This window comes from Ornithorhynchus anatinus, chromosome 2, assembly GCF_004115215.2.
Source record: "Ornithorhynchus anatinus isolate Pmale09 chromosome 2, mOrnAna1.pri.v4, whole genome shotgun sequence".
In the NCBI taxonomy this organism is placed as follows: Eukaryota; Metazoa; Chordata; class Mammalia; order Monotremata; family Ornithorhynchidae; genus Ornithorhynchus; species Ornithorhynchus anatinus.
Window position 1 is genome coordinate 20,282,461 of NC_041729.1, and position 16,542 is coordinate 20,299,002.

At 48.3% G+C, this 16,542-nt stretch overlaps 2 protein-coding genes and 1 non-coding gene across 3 annotated transcripts in view; 1 reads left to right on the top strand and 2 right to left on the bottom strand.

Annotated features, from left to right (window-relative positions):
• The first annotated feature begins 373 nt into the window (after positions 1-373).
• ERP29 (endoplasmic reticulum protein 29) lies at positions 374-8,312 on the top strand. Its single transcript, XM_029058211.2, has 3 exons — positions 374-593; positions 4,397-4,535; positions 6,726-8,312. Exons 1-3 carry the CDS (start codon positions 411-413, stop codon positions 7,226-7,228), a joined length of 825 nt encoding a protein of 274 aa, XP_028914044.1. The 5' UTR covers positions 374-410; the 3' UTR covers positions 7,229-8,312.
• A 3,613-nt stretch (positions 8,313-11,925) lies between these two features.
• LOC114809374 lies at positions 11,926-12,060 on the bottom strand. Its single transcript, XR_003757161.1, has one exon. It is a non-coding gene; the product is annotated as a small nucleolar RNA SNORA7 (small nucleolar RNA).
• Positions 12,061-12,469: 409 nt separating this feature from the next.
• Positions 12,470-16,542, bottom strand: part of NAA25 (N-alpha-acetyltransferase 25, NatB auxiliary subunit) — a 47,916-nt gene continuing 43,843 nt past the window's right edge. The window contains 1 exon segment of the mRNA XM_029056308.2: positions 12,470-15,149. Coding sequence (XP_028912141.1) covers positions 15,027-15,149 — 123 coding nt within the window. The 3' untranslated portion in view covers positions 12,470-15,026.

Below are 16,542 nucleotides of genomic sequence, written 5' to 3' on the forward strand. Positions count from 1 at the left end.
ATGGGTTCGAATCCCGGCTCTGCCACTTAGCTGCGTGACCTCGGGCAAGTCACTTCACTGGCCCCGTGACCACATCTGTAAAATGGGGTTTAACCGGGAGCCTCACGTGGGACGACCTGATGACCCCGTCTCTCCCCCGGCGCTTAGAACAGTGCTCTGCACAGAGGAAGCGCTTAACAAATACCAACATCATTATTATTATTAAAGGGGGGGGGACAGCAGAGCCAAGAGGGAGGGGGGTTTTGTTGGATTTGCAGTGCGGGGCGCTCCTGCAAGGGTCGGTGCAGGCCGCGGGATGGGGGGGGATGGGGGGGGATGGGGGGGGGATGGGGGTGGGGCCAGACACGTGACCCCCGGCCCGCCCCCCGCCCCCTTCCTCCTGCAGCCCGCTCCCAGCCCAGCCCAACGCGATGGCCGCAGCGCCCCGCCGGACCGACGCTTCTTCTTCCTCCTCGTCCTCTTCTTCGTCGTGGTCCCGGCCCCGGCCCCGGGTGCTGGTGCCGCTGGTGCTGGTGCTGCTGGGGGCGGGGCAGGGCGGGCTCAGCCTGCACACCAAGGGCGCCCTGCCGCTCGACACCGTCACTTTCTACAAGGTAGAGCCGGGCAGGACCGGGCAGGACCGGGCCGGACCCCGAGCCCCCCTCCCGGGCCCCTCCCCGCACGGCGCGGGCCTGGCGGGCCTGGGCGGGCCGGGGAGGCTGTCCCGGAGCCCCCGGCCTGCTTCCTTCCTTCCTTCCTTCCTTCCTTCCTTCCTTCCTTCCTTCCTTCCTTCCTTCCTTCCTTCCTTCCTTCCTTCCTTCCTTCCTTCCTTCCTTCCTTCCTTCCGTCTTTCGGTCGGTCGGTCGTTCCTTCCTCCTCCGGCGTTGTGAGGCCGTGGCGGCCCCCTTGGGCCCTGCCCTTCCCGGCGGCCGCCACTTGTCGTCGTGTGGTTGGCCGGACGGGAGCCGGCGCGGCCCGGACCCCGGGGGGAGGGGAGGGGAGGAGAGGGAGGGGCCGCACCGGCGACCAATCCCCCGCCCACACGGGGAGACCCCCCCCACACCCTTCTTCCCCCCACCTCCCACTCATTCCCCTTTCCCCTAACCTCCCTTTTCCCCAACCCCCTTCTCCCCCACCTTCTCTTCTCCCCCCCCTCCTCTTCTCCCCCCCCTCCCCGCTACCCCTTCTCCCTCCCCCTTCTCCCCCCCACCCCCTTCTGCCCCCCATCCTTCCCCCCCACTCCCACCCCCTTCTCTCCCCACCACCTCCCTTCCCCCCACCTCACTTCCCTCTCCCCCACCCCCTTCTTCTCCCCCCACCCCTTCCCTCTCACCCCCCTTCCTCTCCCCTCCATCTCCCTCCATCCCCCCCCCCCCCCCCCAGCAAATAGGGTGTGTTCATTCATTCATTCAATAGTATTTATTGAGCACTTACTATGTGCAAAGCACTGTCCTAAGCGCTTGGGATGTACAAGTTGGTAACAGATAGAGACAGTTCCTGCCCTTTGACAGGCTTACAGGCTAATGGGGGGAGACAGACAGACAAAAACAGTAGCAATAAATAGAATCAAGGGGATGAACATCTCATTAACAAAATAAATAGGGTAATGAAAATATATACAGTTGAGCGAACTGTATATTGTGTTTGAGGAAACGACATACTCCCTGGGGGGTGAAGACACGTTGGTCCTCCAAAATGCCTGTTTCCAGCACCCCACACCCCTGTGAGTTTCAAGGCCTAGATGGTTGGAGGAGAAGGCCACCCGTGTGTGTCACAAGTGCTCAGGTTTTAAACCAAGGTGGCCTGGTGGAGGAGAGAGTCCAGGCCTGAGAGGCAGAGAACCTAGATTCTCTGCCCTTTGTCTGCTGGGTGACTGTGGGCAAGTCACTTCCTTTCTCTGGGCCTCAGGTGCACTATCTTTAAAATGTGGATTAAGACCACAAACTCCCTGTGGGACGTGGACTGTGTCCAACCTGATTAGCTTGTATGAAACCCAGAATTTAGTACAGTGCCTGGCACATAGTAAGCCCCTAAACCACACACACACATCTGAGGAGCATTACATTACAAAAACTCTGATGCCTGAGCAGTCACATGATTTCCCTCTTTAACTTTTTCTACCCCAATCACAGGTGTTTACTGAACACTTCCGGTGTGCAGAGCACTGAACTAAGCATTTGGCTCCCCCAAATAATATACAGTATAACAGTATATAATATACAATATAACAGAGTTGGGAGACACAGTCCCTGCCCACAAGGGGCTTAAAATCTAGAATCCAAGGGCAAGCGCGAGTCAGAAGGGCCTGCGAGAGCAGAGCTACCACTTGTATTTCTTTCCACAAGTGAGAAGAAGGAGAAGAAGAAATTTGGTACTAAGCTCTTACCATGTGGCAAGCACAGTTCTAAAGTGCTGGAGTATGTAATGCGATAATCAGGTCAGATACAGTCCCCATCCCACTTGGGATGCCTTTCCTCCTGCCTGAAACTCCTTCCCACTTCTTGTCCAGCAGACCACCACTCTCTTTAATTTCAAAGCCCTACTGAAATCACACCTCCTCCAGGAAGTCTTCCATGACTAATCATTCATCTCCTCACCCTATTTTCCCTCCCTACAGCATCTCCCATGCAGTCGAGTCCATACTACGTAAACACTTGGGTACTCACTCCACACCCACAGCTCATATCCGTATACTTGACCTCAGGTTTTTCCCCTCCCTATAAGGAGTTTTAATGTCTGTTTCCTTAGCTAGATTATAAACTCCTTGAGAGCAGGGATCATGTCTGCTTCATCTGTTGTACTCTCCCGGGTGCTCAATACAGTGCTCGGCATTCAGTAGATGTTCAGTAAATACTACTGGTTAATTGATCGATTGTACTTCCCAAACCCCATAAATGCAACTGCGCCTGCATGTGGCTCCTATCGGGAGTCCCTTCACTGGAAACTTTATTTCCAAAATCCACAGCCAGACTTTATTTCTAAAGTTTTGGAACTTGCACCAAAATTTGTCAAGTTCACTCCGTACTAGTGAATACTCACCGCATCCCCTAGGAAAAAGCATGGACTAGTGGAAAGTGCACGGTTCTGCTGCTCTTCTCCTGTGTGGCTTAGGACACGTCCCGTAACTGCTCCGTGCCTCCGTTTCCTCATGCATAAAATGGGGAATTAATACCTGTTCTCTCCCCCCCCTTAACACTTTGAGCCTCCAGTTTGGACGGGGACTTTGTTCAATCAGTTTATTTTGCATCTTCCCTGTGCTTGGTGCAGTGCTTGGCACATAGTAAGTACTTACCAAATACCATAACCATTATTGTTATCTGAGTGAGTGAGGGTTAGGACATTTCCAGAATTTCATCAAGCATGGAGGTAAAATGGATCGGTCAGTCAGTCAATTGTGCTTACTGTGTGCGGAGTACTGTACCAGCCTCTTGGGAGAGTGCAGTATAACAACATAACAGAGATATTCCCTGCCCACAATGAGGATCCGTCACTCTTGGAAGCAGCTGTTTGGTTTAATCCCACTTTCTTCTGACCTTTGTCCAAAATCAGTCCTCCAGACCTAGAAAACAATTGCTGGCAGCCCCTTCTTCAGGGGCTTGCAACTCAGTCTTCTGACCATTGAACCTCAAGCATCATGAGGAGCAGCGTGGCTTAGTGGAAAGAGCACAGGCTTGGGAGTCAGAGGTCATGGGTTCGTATCCTGGCTCCGCCACTTGTCAGCTGCATGACTTTGGACAAGTCACTTCTCTGGACCTCAATCACCTCAATCTGGAAAATAGGGATTAAGACTGCGGCAACCTGATTACCTTGTATCTACTCCAGCACTTAGAACAGTCTTTGGCCACATAGTAAGCTTAACATATACCATCATCATCATCGTCACTGGGACCGGTCAGAGGATGGAGGCGGGTGGTTGGGAAAGAAGCCACCTACTTTTTACTATAAGGTTCTGACTCTGGGAGCCTCAAAACTCTTAAACTTTCTCAGCCAATACACATATGGTCCCCTTTCATTTTCTTGCTTGCGATGTTATTCCAGCAGGCTGGGAGTGACAGAACAGTGATCTGACAAGGGCACACGAGCTTCTGGAAACGAGTTGTATCGGACCGGGAAATCGGGGTCTGGTTATATGGACTTGTGAGGGAACGCCGGTGCTCAGCCCCCCACATCCAGCCCTTTTTCCTCCTTGGTTTGGCAGCCTGCAGTGACTTCTCGGCGGCATCGGACCTGGAGGGTGGCTGGCGACGGTTGCCCAAAGGCCCAATCTTAAGCCCTAGCTGAAGTTGGCCAGGAGCGAGTCTCCCTCCTGATGGGCTCTCCCCTGGCCTGTTTCACCGAAGAAGGGAAAGGGGGCCCTGAAGAGCGTTTGTCCTCTGCCTCCCTTTGCTCTGCTCACCTCGATGCTCTCTCCCCACAGGTCATCCCCAAAAGCAAGTTTGTCTTAGTGAAATTTGACACTCAGTATCCCTACGGGGAGAAGCAGGATGAGTTCAAGCGCCTGGCAGAGAGCTCAGGCTCGAGCGAGGACCTTCTGGTTGCTGAGGTGGGGATCTCAGGTACGCAAACAGGAGGGGACGTACCCGTGGGGGCTAGGCGACGGTAGGCAACGAGATGGGCAGGGACAGCAGAGGAGCAGCGTGGCTTAGTGGATAGAGCATGGGCCTGGGAGTCAGAAGGACCTGGGTTCTAATTCCTGCTCCGCCACGTGCCTGCTGTGTGACCTTGGACTAGTCACTTCTCTGGGCCTCAATTACCTCATCTGGAAAATGGGGATTAAGAGTGTGAGCCCCATGTGGGATAGGGATTGTTTCCAACCTGATTAACTTGTATCTATCCTAGTGCTTAGAACAGCGCTTGGCACATAGCGCTTAACAAATACCGTAGTTATTATTCTTAGCAGGAGGTTGGGGTAACCTTCCAGCGCTGAGTACAGTGCCTGGCACAAAGTAAGTGCTGAACGAATACCGCAATTATTATTATTACTATTTTTAACACCTGGGTTCTAGTCCCAGCTTCATCACTGAGTCATTTTTAACCCCTAGGGCGTCTGTTTTCCGTCTGAAGAAAGGGTCACTGGCAAAGGCAACAGGGAAGGTAGACGTGGGAATAGGTGGATTGAGAAGGGCCCCGAGAACGCTAGTTCAGGGTGACTACAGGGTGGCTGTGGGATGATGGCTCAGCTTGGCCCTGCCTAGACCTCTGGGGGTAGGCTCGAGGAGTGGTGCCAGAGCAGCTTTTCCTCTGCCAAATGCATTCAGAGACTGAGATGGCAGGGCCCTTGGAGGGTGAGAGGGAGGGAAGTCTGGCCTTGAGGGTGTAGCTGAGAAGAAAACACCAGTCGACTGAAATTCAGAGACCGGTTGTGGAGGGTGGAGCGTAGCTCAAGAAAAACCTATGTGGCCGAATGGAAAAACTGGGATTCCTCCAGGACCAAAGGGGTACGTTGAGGGGTTGACTGGTGGTGGATTGTCAAGCATCTCATGTAATAGTCAAGGATCCGGGGTCCTTCTTCCTGCTCAGGCTGTTGCAGGCGGGAGACAGGTGGCGGTCTGCCCACTCTATGCTATTTAAACCCAGTGGGACTCGAGCTATATTTCTAAGGTATGGCTTTGATGTCAAGAAGAAAAACCAAGCGATTTGGGAAGCGTCAGAGGGACATGCTGAATTGGCAGAGCATGACAAGATTTGACTGTACACTTGTTGGTAATAGTATTTAGTCAGGGCTGACTGTGCCAAGCACTGAGAAAAGAGAAAAAGTACCAGAGTGGACGGCAGTCACGGTCTCCAGCCCCAAGGGATTAATAATCAAAGAATTAGGTGGGGCAAGGTTGGCAACAGGCACAGAAAGGCAAGGGGAATAAAATAATAATAATTATGGTATTTGGTAAGCGCTCTGTGCCAGGCACTGTACTCAGCGCTGACAGGAAGACAATAGATACCATAGAAAATGTTGCTGAGGGAGCAGTCTTATGCTCCTCACCGCCCAGGCCGGGTTTGTGCCCTGAGGCCACGAAGAAAGTAGGCCTGATGATGAATGCACACTAAAGACTCTTGTGATTCCTTCACATTTAGATTTCTGGTTGGTCATGCCCCTGACTGCACTCCTTTTACTTTGGAGAGCAGTTTCCCAGGGTGGCCAAGCTTTCCATCTTAAACTCTGCGACGCTTTGACCAAAGTGTCTGTAGTGGAGACCAGTTTGGCCCAGATTCTCATATCCCCGCAGATAAAGGCCAAGAATCGAGGTGAAACTAAATGAGTATTTTAGCAAGAATGATCCAAGTTGGAAGCCTGAGTTCACACAAACACAGGCCTCATCCATTAACAATGGTAGGTTTATCAATCTCCCATACTGTTCTAGGACAGGGCAGCCCCAAATGCAGGCCTCAACTCCTTAAGAGTGAACACACCCGGGTGATCCATGAACAGGTATTTGAGAGGCTTTGTCTCACCTGGAAGGCTCCTGAGGGGAAGAATCCTGGTCCAGGGATCAGAGCTAGATAAGCCAAGGGCTCGTCCCCATTTTTACCTGAGAGATGTGAGAGAAAGGGAGGAGGTGCAGGCTTTGGGGTTGGCTGCAGAAAGCCCTGCTCTGTCCCCCCTTTCCCCGACCATTTCTGCTCTCGCTAGCATCCGTCAGTCCTTTAGCTGGGCTCCTGCTGTGTTTCTAAACCTTCTTCCCTGGTCCCCGCTCACGTAGACGAGATCCGTTCCCCCAGCTCTGCCTTATGCTCGTTTTCCGTTCCAGATTACGGTGACAAGCTGAACATGGAGCTGGGGGAGAAGTACAAGCTGAATAAGGAGAGTTATCCGGTCTTCTACCTCTTCCGCGACGGGGACTATGAGAACCCGGTGCTGTACCCCGGGGAGGTGAAGGCCGGAGCCATCCAGCGCTGGCTGAAGGGGCAGGGGGTGTACCTGGGCATGGCGGGATGCTTGCCCTTGTACGACGCCCTGGCTGGGGAGTTCGTGGGTGCGGAAGGGGAGGAGGAGCGGCGGGCAGTGCTGAGACGGGGACGGGACGGCCTCTTGGGGGTCAAGGAAACAGAGAGGAAGTGGGCCGAGCAGTACCTGAAGATCATGGGGAAGGTCCTGGAGCAGGGCGAGGGCTTCCCTGCCGCCGAAACCGCCCGGATCACCAAGCTGATCGAGAAGAACAAGATGAGCGACGGGAAGAAGGAGGAACTCCAGAAGAGCCTGAACATCCTCACGGCTTTCCAGAAGAAAGGGGTGGAGCGGGAGGAGCTATGAGGGGGCAGGGGGCCGCCCCCTGCGCCTGGCAGGAGAGCCGTGTACTGGCCGAACCCCTCGTTGGGGGGTGGTAGCTATTGAGTCAGAAAGCTGTGCACCAGGGATAGCCCAACATTTGTTCAGAACGTGCTTGGACCTCCCGCTTCGGGGTGGGGGTGGGATGGGGGGGTTTGGGGAGAACCAGAGTTCCCCTGGTAAATCGCACCCAAAGAGGAATCGGTGCTATAAAAAAAGGGAGTTCCTCATCCAGACCCCTGGCAGTGTAATTCCCTTAAAGAAAATCAATTAAAGTGTCAGTACCTGGTATCGTGGACCCCGAGCTGTTTTGGTTTTCTTCCTTAGGCCAGTGGCATCCTCTCCAAGCCTTTTTTCTCTCCCCGGCCTCTACTATTCTCCCGCTCCCCCCCCCCCCCCCCCCCCGGACCCCTTGCAGCAAACACCCTCAGCATTGGGCTTCCCCCCATTGCTTCTGTTCCCCCGATGCCCACTCTCACTCCGTTGCCCTGTAGGAGTTGGGCACATCCTGCCTTGGGGCCTGCTCCCAGGGAGCAGGGGGACGTGGTCAGTAGGAAGATACCCATTTCTCACCCAGCCTAAGATAGGCTTCTCCCTCATTTCCCCCAGCTTCCCACCCCAGCCTGAGTTTCCCCGCATCCTCTGCGATTCAGTATTGGAACCAGATCATTTTCCCTCGCTTCTAACTAGCTTCCAGGGCACCATGTACCCCTTTTTTGGTCACAGAAACTGTCCCGATGGGCTGGGCACAATCACTGGTTCTACGATTCACAAAATTCTTTGTAACGATGATTCCACTGGAGAGACCAAAGTCTTTGTAGCAGAACATGTCAGGCATAAGCTAGCAGAATAGGTATTGGGGGATTGGGATTGCCATTTTAACTTCTGGATTGATGAATGTCGGTGATCCATAATGTACTGATTTTTAAAAACCCATTGATAGATACAGTGTATTGTCTCACGACCTGTGCCAATGAATTTCAATGATTTTTTAATATCTACGGTACAAAAAACTGTGGTTGGTTCCTTTTGAGTCTAGCTTGAAGGTTAATAAAAAAATTCAAGTTGAGGGAGTTCCTTTCTTTATGCCAATCAGTCAAAAATGCAAGCAGAGTGGCCAGAATGATTCAGTCCATGAATCAGGTATTTATTGAGAGATTTCTCTGGGTCAATCCCTGAGGACTTGAGAGAGCACAATAGACATAATTCCTGTCCTCGAGAGGCTTAGAATCTAGCAGGGGAGACAGACACTGAAATAAACCATGGCTAGGAGGAAGCAAATCTAAATTTCAGAAATTTCTTTGGGTTTTGTTTTTATCTCTGTTTAACCCTCACATGATTTTGAGGTTAGAAATTTGGGTTGAAATCAAGTAAACCCAAAACTATCCATTCCCTAGAAATAAACAAGAACATGGTACCAGGAACACAATATCACAAATGTTTCTTTTTCCATAAAAGTATAAAATATTTTACTGAAACTAAAATGTGGCTAAAGATCAAGAGGTATATATGTAACGTGTGATCCTTACTTATTCTAAACTGCAAGTGCACTGGAAAAAGAACATCTGATGAAATCCAACTAGAAATAGTTATCTTTCCCTTCTCTAGGTTTAAACCTAAACTAGGGCTTCAGTACTTAAACTGTGAGCCCTATGTGGGACAGGGACTGTTGTCTAACCTGGTTATTGTGTATCTCCCCAGTACTCAGCACAGTGCTTGGCAATAGAAAGCTCTTTACAAAGGACAATGATTAATGGGCTTAGGGTTCTTCAGGCCATCCAAATCTGAGGTAAGTTCTTTTTCTCTCAGCCACCAGGTGCTGCAGAGGATACTATGCAGCTATGCCACGTTTCCCTCCATGTACAAGATTAGATTGTAAGCTCCTTGTGGACGGGGAACGTGTCCACCAACTCCGTGATATTGCATTCTCCCTATGGCTTAGTACAGTGCTCTGAACAGAGTAAGAACTCAATAGATGAGATTGATTAATGTGTTTGGGCCCTGTTCCTCTAACCCTTGCCAGGCAGACAGGTGAGCTGCATCCCACCTCTGCAACCTGTCAGCTGTGTGACTGTGGGCAAGCCGCTTCACTTCTCTGTGCCTCAGTTCCCTCATCTGGAAAATGGGGAATAACTGTGAGCCTCACGTGGGACAACCTGATTAACCTGTATCTGCCCCAGCGCTTAGAACAGTGCTCTGTACATAGTAAGAGCTTAACGAATACCAACATTATTATTATTATATGGCAACTACTTAATATTTCCCCTTGTCCTGGCTCTGGACTGGACTCCTGTTGCAGGAATTGTTCAGTCTTTGGTGGGATCCAGGTGGCTCTCAGAGATGGCTATGATTTCTCTCAAGTTCTTTTTTCAAAACACAGAAATTTGGAATCTCTGAAATTGTAAATTATTTTCATACTGTACCCTAATATATTACCTTGGAATTAGCTCCAGTTCAGGGAAAAACTTGTAAGTTAGGAAAAGAAACATATTAAGTGCAGAGACTGAATTCTAGAAAAAGCACTTATCTACAACAGTGTTTTCAAAAGAGGAGGTTTCATATCACAGGTTAAACAGCTATATGACCAGGACATTGCCAAATTGTTGCTTGGGAATATCACTACGTGTCCTGTACATGGTGAATCCCCTTGCTTTGGTCAAGATTGACAGACCTGGCCCTCCCGTAGCCTGTAGTAACAGGGGGATATGGGCGGTAGCAGTAAGGAAAACGAAGACCATAGATGGCTCCAAACCGGGGCTGCTAAGCGCAAGCCTGCTTCATTTTATTTTTTCCACTGGGAGAGAACCACTATTATTACCCGCTCTCCCAACCCCTCCCACCAAAAAGGCTGATGTCTCTTACAGAGGATTTGGGACTATATTCAAAAAGAACATTTTGGTGAAACAGTGGGTGGTCTCAAGTATTTTTCATTGCAATGCATCACGCTCAATAAAGAAAACAGAAACAGAACTGATTCCCAAGCTAAATTATATTTCCTTTGGCAAGTAAGAGAAGTGATACTGAGAGCAGATTGTGTGCCAGGATATCACCCCCTGCCATCACCACCATCCTTAATGGGTCCCGGGATAAGACACGATGGGGCTTTCAGAAGATAATTCTGTAACTGTTACATTTGGCCTGTGCAAGAGAGAGCTGACATTGCCGTCTCCCCGAGCCATTTGGAAGGGAGAAAGAAGTGCTCCAACCACCTGGATTGTTTGGCTCCCCATGGTGGTGTTCTTGAGGGTTTTCCCACAAATGCTACGAAACAACCCACATTGGCACTGCAGTACAGACCACCCACCCGGTGGTGTTAGCTCTTCACAGGGCCAAGTGGGAGATTTTGACAGCCCCGAAATGCATTAGGGCTTGGAGAGATGTAACATCCAAACAAACTAGCCAATGATGCAAATACAACCCGTACACCCCATGAAGGAAAGAGCCAAGTGGTGGCCACTATTTCTCATCTGCTAGTGCTGACAGCCCCCTCTCAGGGTCACACCTGGAGAGTTCCCAGTACTCTACCAGTCTCAACCTCAGGAGGGAGAATCAGGCTAGTGCGTTGAAGGCGATCTGCTACAAGTCAAACTCACCCGGGCCGGGCAGCAGCGGCATGGGACAGAATCAAGGGCGAAGACTCAAGTTTACTGTGTGAAATGAGGCAATGGTAAACCACTTCAGTATTTTTACCAAGAAAACTCTATGGATACACTTCCAGAAAGATTGCAAATGGAGGTGGGGCATTCTGGGAGAGATGTGTCCATGGCGTCGCTATGGGTTGAAGACGACTCAATGGCATAAGACAAGTGCCAACAGGGAAGGTGCCTCCCTGGCAGAAGGAATTGGATTTTTCTTATTGGCTTCGTCTGCCCCAAACCTAATCACAAATTTAAAGTGTTTTATAGCATTCTCATTAGTCTTTTCAGAACTAAATATCGGACTTGTCAGCCAGCTCCCCATAGGAGAACTTGGAATAATTTTAGTCATTGATCATAGACGGCAAGCAGCATAGCGTAGTGGATAGAGCACAGGCCTGGAGTCAGAAGGTCTTGGGTTCTAAACCCAGCTACACCGCTTGTCTGTAGGGTGACCTTGGGCAAGTCACTACACTTCTCTGGGCTGCGCTTACCTCATCTGGAAAATGGTATTTCTTTGAGACTGGGAGCCCCATGTGGGACAGTGACTATGTCCAACTTAATTTGCTTGTATCCATCCCAGTGCTTGGTATAGTGGCTGGCACATAGTAAGCACCTAAGAAATGCCATTATTAATAATATTCTTAATAAAGATACCCTGACTGCAATAGGTCTAGGCCATGCCGAGCCATGCCTCTCATCTAACAGGGCCTGCCTGAGACCCTCTGCTTTGGCTTGGCTCTCCAGATTCCCGATTATCTAATCAATTCCAGTTCCTTCTGATTAATTAGGAGCTTGCATTCTGTTCAAAGGAAGATTTCTATCTCTCGTCTTATGCCGCCGAGTCATCTTCGACCCATAGCGACACCATGGACATCTCTCTCCCAGAACGCCCCAACTCCATCTGCAATCGTTCTGGTAGTGCCTCCATAGAGTTTTCTTGGTAAAAATATGGAAGTGGGTTACCACTGCCTCCTTCCGCGCAGTCAGCTTGAGTCTTTGCCCTCAATTCTCTCCCCGGCTGCTGCCCAGCGCGAGGGAGTTTTGACTTGTAGCAGATCGCCTTCCACTCGCTAGCCTCTTCCCAAGCTAGGAATGGAATGGCTATGCCTCTGCCTGACTCTCTCTCCTGTAGTCAAGACTGGTAGAGTAGGAACTCTCCAGCTGTGACCCTGAGAGGGGTTTCTATCCTAGACTCTTCTTTATTCTCAAAAGAAACAGACCCACCTTTCCCAACAGAGAATTTGGAGCAGGAGATGTGACTGATGCCTTCTCTGCATCACATAAATTAAGCCTTGTTTTAAGCCTCATTCTCCCTAATATGCAAGTCACCATTTTAAAAAAGGCCTGGGCCCCTGGAGGCTGAAACTGAAATCCCCAAAACGTTCAAACTATGCTCGGAGACCAACACTGGTCAACTCAAAAGTTCAAATGGGAATGTGTCTGTCTACTGTTTATATTGTATTCTTCTCAAGCGCTCAGTATAATGCTCTGCAAACAAAAAGCACTCAACAGATACGTTTGAATGAATGAGAGCTTATGACATGAACCCAAGGGTCTGGACGAAAATGAAACAGGCAGAAATGCTAACTTACAATGAAACTTTTTTTTATATATAAATTATGAACCCATCCAGTTTAAAGCAGGCTTGCTGTGGCTGTGTCACCAAATTCTGGAGAAGGAAGAATATATACCTTCCACATTCATAAATTCACATCCAACAATTAGGAAGAGTTTAGATAAGACTGCTGATACAATGAAATCCTTTTATATTAAAAGTTAACACAAATTCTGATTTATCATAATGATTGCAAAATATAATGCAATTTCGAACAGTTAAAATTGCTAAGATACAAAATTAATGGGCAACACAGCTAGGCACCATCCTCTTTCCTTTCTGTAGAGAAATAAAATCATTTCTCCCTTCTTTATCCACATCAGCTAAACAATTCAAACTAAGACATGTCTGCTTCAGAGGATCTTTGCTCATGATCCCAGTAGTATAAAAGCAATAATTTTTCAGTCTGTAAACAGTAGTCTTGTTCATTTTTTCTCATCCTTCTTTTCTTGGTTTTTGTTTTAAATGTCAATTCACTAAAAAACAAAACGACGACAAAAAAAAACGAACAGCAGCAGCAATGTATCATTTGGGATTTCTCTTCAAACACAATGGTGTGTGTATGTTGGAGAAGGGAGAGACCTTAACTCATGTAAGATGTAGATATATATACTTATATATCTATATATATGTATATATCTCCTAAACTGTACATAATTTATAGGGAATTGATGGGACATTGGCCATTTCTGCACACAATTTGGTTCCTTTACACAATATAAGAAATTTAATCTGATTTCAACGCTACATTTAGTAGAAAAGTCGGTGAGAATCAAAGAAAGTATAACCCCAAAGTAACATTATTTGACACTAAACTGTCAGAAGGGAGCTGCCGCCAGGAAGCAAAAACTGGTGGAGTAATCTCTGACAACCACCAAATGCCCCAAGGAACAGAAGCTGAAGAATAATATGCATGCTAGATTGATCCCCGTCTCTCTTCATTCCTCTTTCCAAAGGTATCTATATATAGGTCACTTGGATTTGTTCAGGGAAGATGGCACGCCAGGCCCACACACACACCCCCCACACACCCCCAAGCATGCGCACACACAAATCCCCAAAACACTAAAACTATAAGCGCGTCTACTCCAATTTCCCCCACAGCTATTCTTCCTTTTTGAAGACGGGGCAAATGGGAGCTGCCATGGGCATTTTTTTTTCACTTAAAAAAATACTCTGGTCAATATTCTAGCACTTACAACAAGACATATACAGAGAGTGTGACAATTTTCAACTTTCTTAAAAAGTTTTAACTAGTCACTTTGTATTAGACTCTTAAAGTCTCAAAGGTCCCATAAAACGTAAGGGAAAAATGCTAGTCATTCTGCAAGATTATTTAATCCTTCTACAAAAGAAAAAAAAAATTCAGGGTGCGGATGAAGCAATGACTGTGCTACAAACAACATTAGTAACTCCTCCTGTACTTTATCATCCGAAGAAAAATTAGTTGCAATAGAATAAGTGTACAGAGAACGGAGCATTTTCAGTTTCATATCACACAGGAAGCAAAGTTTCTTCCAATTTAAAATCTTGGAAAGTCTTGAAGACTCTCTCCCTTCCATTTAAAAGACTAAAGTACTAAATCTTCTTAAGTTTCAAGCACCTACATATATTTCTTTTAAACTCGAACTGTTTTTACATGACTCTTGAAATCAGTGCCAGTGATGTCAGACTCCGCTGCATGAAATATGTACATTATCACCCTTTCTTTGAAAGCCATTCCTGACTTGTCAAAACTAACGAAAAGATCAAGTCGGTCTTCCAGCAGGTTCGTGATTTTTGTGCTACTTTTCCCACTGAACAGCTACAAATAAACAGGTGCCTTCCCTACTCCCCTTTTCCCGATTCACAAGTGAAGGGAGAGGGGGCCAGGAAATTTGGGCTAGCAAAATTAGCATGGTACAAAGTGACACGACTCACTCGTAGGATGAGTTTGGACGGGCAGGCGAAAGGGCACTGAAACGATGGGCAAACAAATCTGAATCACAGCTGTATCATGGCCAGGCACCTTGGACCCAAGAGAGGCCGAGTGGCTGGTTGGACAGTCCCAGAAATGGCCTGCTTCGGTGGCAGAGGAACTGTTGGCGGGTCCATTTTGAGTGGGAGGGTCTCTACTTTTGGCTCTAAGGCAAGGACTGTATCCAAATAACCAACACTGTTTGGTGAAGACCACCCAGCTGCTGTGAGGTGGATGCTTAATGTTGGATTTCTATTGCTGCTCTGAATATCATCCCCCAAAAGTTTGTGGAGATGGAAGGGAAGAGATTGGCGGTTTTCTTGTTGCTGCCATACGCTTATGAACATGTATAAAAAGTGGTCAAACCCAGATGAGGGTTCTGCTTCCGGCTTATGTACAATAATTTAATCGGCTGTATATATTTAATACCTAAAAAATGAATTCACAATCAAAGTCCTTCATGCATTTTACGAGGAAGTTCTGGATTAAGGTGATGGTCAACCCAATGTTGCTGTTGCCTGGAGTATGGTGTCATTTTTCTTGTGGAGTCTTTTAGGCCTATGGTTTACTTCCTTAAATTTTTAGTTTTTTAATGGTCTCAAGTCTCTTTTTCAGCAGCTCCCCAATTTCCTGAAGCGAGTGCTGGTAACTGCTCTGCACTTTGCCTTGCACAGTTTTTGTAAATCTTCTCTCTTCCTGCAAAGGGAAGAAGAAAAATAGCGTCAGTGACTCTGCTAACCGGAGACAAATTCTCCACCACGCTGCTTCTCCCCTGAGACAAAAGCTACATCACCTTCAGTGGATTCTGTAACAACCTTGACCGGAAACAAGTATTAGTCATTTTGACAATGCAGCTCAGAGAGCTAAATCTCACACACATTTTTCATTTCTCCTCAGCACTTTCGGCCTCGTAATAACACATCTTCTCATTCCTTTCATTTAGATGGTGTTTCATCACACTCTTACCTCCTTTGATAATTATTTGTTAATTAAGCTTCATTTTTCTTCAACAATCTCTGGCTCCCCCTGGTGTTCAGCCGGGGGACAAGACTCCAGTTTCTCAAAGAGTCACTTGGCTTTATCCGTCCGCGCATTCATTCATTTAATTGTCCACGCAATCATTCATTCAATTGTATTGCTTGAGCGCTTACTGTGTGCAGAGCACCGTACTAAGCACTTGGGAGAGTACAATATAACAATAAACTGACACGTTCTCTGCCCACAGTGAGCTCACAGTCTAGACTAGACAGTATAGAGAAGCAGCCGTGGCTCAGTGGAAAGAGCCCGGGCTTGGGAGTCAGAGGTCATGGGTTCGAATCCCAGCTCTGCCACTTATCAGCTGTGTGACTGTGGGCAAGTCACTTCACTTCTCCGGGCCTCAGTGACCTCATCTGTAAAATGGGGATTAACTGTGAGCCTCACCTTTCTTTCTATTGCCCACCCCGCACTCTCCGCTCCTCTGCCACCCACCTCCTCAGCCTCCCCCGTTCTCGCCTATCCCGCCGTCGACGCCTGGGCCACGTCCTCCCGCTGACCTGGAATGCCCTCCCTCCTCACCTCCGCCAAACTCATTCTCTTCCCCTCTTCGAAACCCTACTTAGAGCTCACCTCCTTCAAGAGGCCTTCCCACACTGAGCTTCCCCTTTTCCCTCTGGTCCCTCTGCACCCCCTCTACCCCCCCCCCCTTCACCTCCCCTCTGCTAAGCCCTCTTTTCCCCCCTTTCCCTCTGCTCCTCCCCCTCTCCCTTCCCCTCCCCTCAGCACTGTGCTCATTCACTCAATTGTATATATTTTCATTACCGTTTATTTTGTTAATGAGATGTATATCACCTTGATTCTATTTGTTTTAATGAGATGTTCATCTCCTTGATTCTATTTATTGCTATTGTTTTTGTCTGTCTCCCCCGATTAGACTGTAAGCCCATCAATGGGCAGGGACTGTCTCTATCTGTTGCTGATTTGTACATTCCAAGAGCTTAGTATAGTGCTCTGCACATAGTAAGCGCTCAATAAATACTATTGAATGAATGAATGAACAATCTGATTACCCTGTATCTACCCCAGTGCTTAGAACAGTGCTCTGCACATA